Source organism: Cibotium barometz, chromosome 1 (assembly GCF_041138505.1).
Source record: "Cibotium barometz isolate CiBa-2024 chromosome 1, ASM4113850v1, whole genome shotgun sequence".
NCBI lineage: Eukaryota > Viridiplantae > Streptophyta > Polypodiopsida > Cyatheales > Cibotiaceae > Cibotium > Cibotium barometz.
Window position 1 is genome coordinate 36,259,525 of NC_141046.1, and position 5,026 is coordinate 36,264,550.

Sequence of the window (5,026 nt, forward strand, 5' to 3'; positions counted from 1 at the left end):
GGTTAGTAACTCCCACCATAGCAATTATGATGGTCACTCACATAGCTTGGGTTTCTAGACCACCATATGAATGCAAATGCCCATGTCATGGTGCAATAGCCTTCCATATTATTAGGATTATTTTTTTTAATTGTGAGATGGACAAAGTACCGATACCAAGTCCATAGGGGAAACTCTATAACCCTTGGCTCCACACCTAGTTTTTGTATCATATAGCTGGATGAAGGCAATTGCTAAAGCTGCTTGCTCACGTGGGACACAATTTAGGATATGTAACTTCAAGCTAGGATGGGACGTATCAAATGGAGTTGGGTGTCCATAAGAAGTAGAGGATGGATGCACAATGGAGTAGCCCTAAGAGAACAAGACCCACCAAATCTCGAAGTGTCTTGCTAACAAATACACCTCCTGTGCAACACACAGGAGCAACAAACACAATAATCTACTCATCCCAACTAGCAAATCAAGGAAGAATAAATAAGGGAGGGGGAATAAGAGATCAAAAAAGCCATAGATGAATGGCAAGGAATTGGAAAAAAGGTTTGTGAGGGGGGCCCACTCTATGTATAATATTTTTTGATGCAACTTTAACTCTAGATGTTCCATCAATTATCTACACACTACGCCTTCACCTCATCGTTAGAAGTTCCAAGCATGGGTTCCGTTTTTGTACTTTTTGTACATTGCAAAGTGACACAATGCAAATTAAGACTTTATTCGAGAACATGTGGCCTACATATGCCTACAAATGCCTACATGGAAAAAGGCCAAGGCAATGATAAAGGTAAGGATGTTGGGCAGGACAAAGAAGGTTATACCTCAAACATTAGACCCCAAGAGCCCCTCTAAGAAAAAGTTAAGGATGTTGGGCAAGCAGGTGGACAAAGATAAGGACGTTGGGCAAGACAAATAAGGTGGTACCACAAACCACAAACCCTAAGATCCTCCTCAGCCAAAAGAGCACAAGGTGAACATGAAGATAAGGGAAAGGGCAAGGTCTACCTAAGGCAAAGGAAAGGTAATCATGCCAATTTCAAGTAAATCAGTAAAAATGATTACACTAATGAGTTGCAAATCAAGTATACAAATAATTTAAACATGGGTTTCATAATGTAATCATCAATATGGAAGTTCACTGACTATTCATTTTGTATACTTCTTCAATTGCAACATAATTACATATTTGGGCATTGTTTTATTAGAGATACATTTCGAATACTAACTTTAAAATTCTTCAAAATGCTCATGGTAGATTTCTTTTATAGATGCACATTCAGGTAGAGGGTTGGGATATCTTTGCTTATCTTGGCAATAGTCATAGGTCATGTAGTTTTGTTGCACCCATTGTATGCTTTGCTTTTGTTGTTGGGTTAATTGAGGTGGAAAGATGGCCTTGTTCTTGAACTCAGAGGCACATATTGTAGGTAATGTGGAGTTAGGTTGCTGCAAGGCACACCCATTGACGATGAAGTTTGAATAAGAGGCAACAAAAGGTGCATAGGTAAAGTTTGCCTTATACTTGCCCCCATCAGTTGCCCAAGCAGATCCATCCCATATGGTGGCATATGTGTACATTTGTTTGGCAGGGTATTGACTGCCCAATGCAGGTATGTTTGGAAATTCACGAATTGGTATGTCATCCACATATAGCCTGATCATCTCAAAAAATGAAATTCCAAAATCAAACCCTTATTGTAGGAAATGCTACATTACTACTCTCTTCTCATAAATCTAAGGCTTATAAATATTTTCAAGGGATTTCAAAGATCTCAATGTGCATGTATGTGTGTGCACGTGCGTGTGCACATGTGTGTGCATGTGCATGCACATATGTGCTCGTGTGCTTGTGTCTCATGCTAAGTAATGGCTATGCATGCACATATGTGCATGCTTGTGTGCTTGTGTCTCATGCTAATTAATGGCTATTAACATGTGTATGCATGGAGAAGATTCAAATGCTAGTTAAAAATAAAGCATTGATGACTAATAATTGTATGTGCGTATGTGCACATCAGTAATTGTATGTGTGCATGTGCACAATCTTGCACGAAGTGTAATGTGCGCATATGAACACTTACCTGGAAGGTTCAAACGTAATGTGCGCATATGAACACTTACCTGGAAGGTTCAAACGTATGCTTAAAAATAAAGCTCACATCATGTAATGGCTATTGATATAAGTGTGTATGTATTTATAGCTGAGAGATTTAAATGCATGTTGAAAATAAAAGACTACATGTTCATACTATTAGGGGGGAGGGAGAGACATAGAGTCTATGAGTGTGTGTGCTACACAAACCTTGAAAACAAAAAGGGGTTTCAAGTGCATGTTGAAAAATAAATCTTACACAATGTGTTCGGATGTCCAAAGAATGCTGTAGTCATGATAATCTGCAGTGGGGTCAAACCAGAGGCGAAGCCTTTGCTCTCTTCCAACGTTAGTACTTCCATCTGCATACACATTGGTTTGCAAGATGTACTCCTCCCCAGGTATCCTACCCAAAAACTCAAAGTCTATCTCATCATGTTTGTCTGGATATATTTCTGCATTAGAGGTCTGTTTTAAAGAGGAAAAAATATGTTAATGATAATTTCAACCCTCTTGTTGTTGATATTTACTTTTAGCGATTCAATTAAGATAATGGTCCAATAATCACATAAAGTTAGATTAGTAATCATTAATCACAATGTCTTGTTGTTGTTAATTATTTTCTGAGATTCAATTAAGATAATGGTTCAACCTTAAAAATTAAATCACATTAAATTGAGTTAGTAAACATACGTAGAAAGTGGTAATCACTCCAGCTGTATATTCATTAGCTGGTAACTTTATTGCAGCATTGAAAAACCCATACACGTAAGTTGTTTTTGTTTTGAACCCGGTCCCTACACACCCCGATATAATAAGAAGTGACATGAATTGCTAGTCAAAAATTCAAGCTCAAATTTACAAAGAATTTGTGCAATCAATTAAAGACATGAGTTTAATAGCTAAAAGTTCAAATACACAATGAATCTAGATCTACTTGCAGCCAAGATCAAGATTTTAATCTCAGAAATTGTATATTCATTTTCCTAATGAAGTTTCTTGCTCTAGCTATATTCTTTATGCAAAATGAAAGGTAAATAGGAATGGGACTCCTCTACAATATGACAATATCCATTCCTGCAAGGTCAATGAATCAGACCTATAAATTAGTAATAAGAGTTTTTAAATCCATATCATGACAAGAAGTATATTAATAATTAACATTGAATAATTGATGTTCTAATAATCAATATAAAATATTACTTTTTGCTTAATATTTGAATAAATTAAAATGTAATAATAAGAACATGCCTGAGGAAGCATCCAGCATTATTGTAACATGGTATTGGTCATCAGCTACAGTTTGATGGTCAGATGCCCATATGTTGGCAAAACCTCTATTGTAGAAAGTGCATGGCAACAAGCCAGTCAAGGGAGAGGAGGGTGGAGGGGCTTGTAGCTTGCATTTTTCTCCAACAATTGGTCTTTTTTTCATGAAAATAATAGCAACAACAATAATAAATGTAAAAGAAAATTGACCCCATGGGCTAGCCATATCTTTCTATAGTGTAACCAAAGCTATCTAATTCTTGAAATGGAACACAACCCACTTCACAAAGGTGTCACTTAAAGAGATTTATAAAGATTGAAGTGAAGCTTTAGTTTGACCTACTAATTAAATAGTTGCATTCATAGGTCTCCCTTTACCTAATTGCATTGCCCATTGCTTACACTACCAACTTCGTCCCCATTACAAGGCACGCTTCCTATGCCTTGATTATGCTCCCTTACTTCTCCTAGGATACATTTTCATTCAATGTACTTTCTTCACCCACAAGGTTAGTTGCTTAAAGTACCATGTCTCTTTAATTTTCCAAACAAGTACGACAAGGACCCACAAAGGTTAATTACTTAAGTACCATGTCTCTTTCATTTTCCAAACAAGTACCACAAGGACCCACAAAGGTTCATTGCTTAGGTACCATGTCTCTTCCATTTTCCAAACTTTCTAGAGCATGGTTCTCTTTGTTTGTTTAAATCTATTGGAGCATTATTAGAATTCAAATTTAAAGGCATTGCTTTTACTACCCAATAAAAAGATACCACCAAGGAATGTGGCCCTTTGGGTTTCCTTTTAAATGCATCTTTATACTCGGTGAGTTCACTTAAAAATATGTGAGTATATTACGTGAGTTAACCAAAAGGGTTTTTTTATAATATTTTAATTTGCAAAAATATACTTACGCAAGGGTTTTGAATAAATTATAAATTCGTATAAAAAAGGGTTGTTTTAAATATTCAAATTTTAGAGATAATGAATTTTTAAATACACATGATATATATATTTCTATTTTAGAGTGAACCCCTCGAGCTTTATACCCATATAATGATGTTATTATACATTAGCTCTCAAAATTTATCAACTCTGTGAGGTTTATGACATGATGTGTTAGAAAACTTGGTTCTTACTGTTCCAAAAACAACCCAATTGAGAATTGCAATGTAAACTTGGTCAAAAATGTCATCGTGATGCTATCAAAATAGTGTGGGAAGCTACATTAAAAACATACACTCGATGCAAGCATGCAACCTTGCACGACTTAGTTAACTCGGACAAGGAAATACCTTGTTATTAGAAAAGCCATGATTTACCAAATTACGCCTTGATTTGCTTTTTTAGCTTCAATTTTTTGGGCCAACCTACAACCCTTCATTACTGTACCTATTTATCTCTTCCCAAATAGCAAATAAAGCATTGGAACTAAAGAGTGAAAAAGAACTTAAATGCCCTTTTTTCACTATTGAAAACTACGATTCTCAAAAATTTAGACATAATGTCCCAAATGATAATGGCTTTGTAACCTATGCTCCCTTAATTTGCAAATACATTATCCCAAATAGCATCAAGTTGGCTTTGAAATATTTCCATTTGCAACCATGAAGCTTGGAGGGCCCTCTCCTCCGCATGTACACACACACACAGGATGACACTAGCTA

The 5,026-nt window shown here is 36.0% G+C and overlaps 1 protein-coding gene across 1 annotated transcript; it reads right to left on the reverse strand.

Moving 5' to 3' along the window:
- Window positions 1-1,202: 1,202 nt before the first annotated feature.
- LOC147641941 (putative xyloglucan endotransglucosylase/hydrolase protein 28) lies at window positions 1,203-3,654 on the reverse strand. The gene is made up of 4 exons (XM_086821207.1): window positions 3,341-3,654; window positions 2,783-2,886; window positions 2,349-2,557; window positions 1,203-1,651 (listed from the first exon to the last, which is right to left on the reverse strand). The coding sequence occupies exons 1-4, from the start codon at window positions 3,582-3,584 to the stop codon at window positions 1,225-1,227; spliced, it is 984 nt and encodes a 327-aa protein (XP_086677333.1). The 5' UTR covers window positions 3,585-3,654; the 3' UTR covers window positions 1,203-1,224.
- Between the last annotated feature and the right edge of the window lie 1,372 nt (window positions 3,655-5,026).

Bases quoted from the DNA above. Each gene is read 5' to 3' on its own strand.
- LOC147641941 (XM_086821207.1), bottom strand. From the start codon at position 3,584: ATGGCTAGCCCATGGGGTCAATTTTCTTTTACATTTATTATTGTTGTT. The intron at 2,887-3,340 runs GCATGTTCTTAT...CGGGGTGTGTAG, and splicing joins AATGCTGGATGCTTCCTCAG to GGACCGGGTTCAAAACAAAA. The intron at 1,652-2,348 runs GTAAGATTTATT...TGAGATGATCAG, and splicing joins TGGACATCCGAACACATTGT to GCTATATGTGGATGACATAC.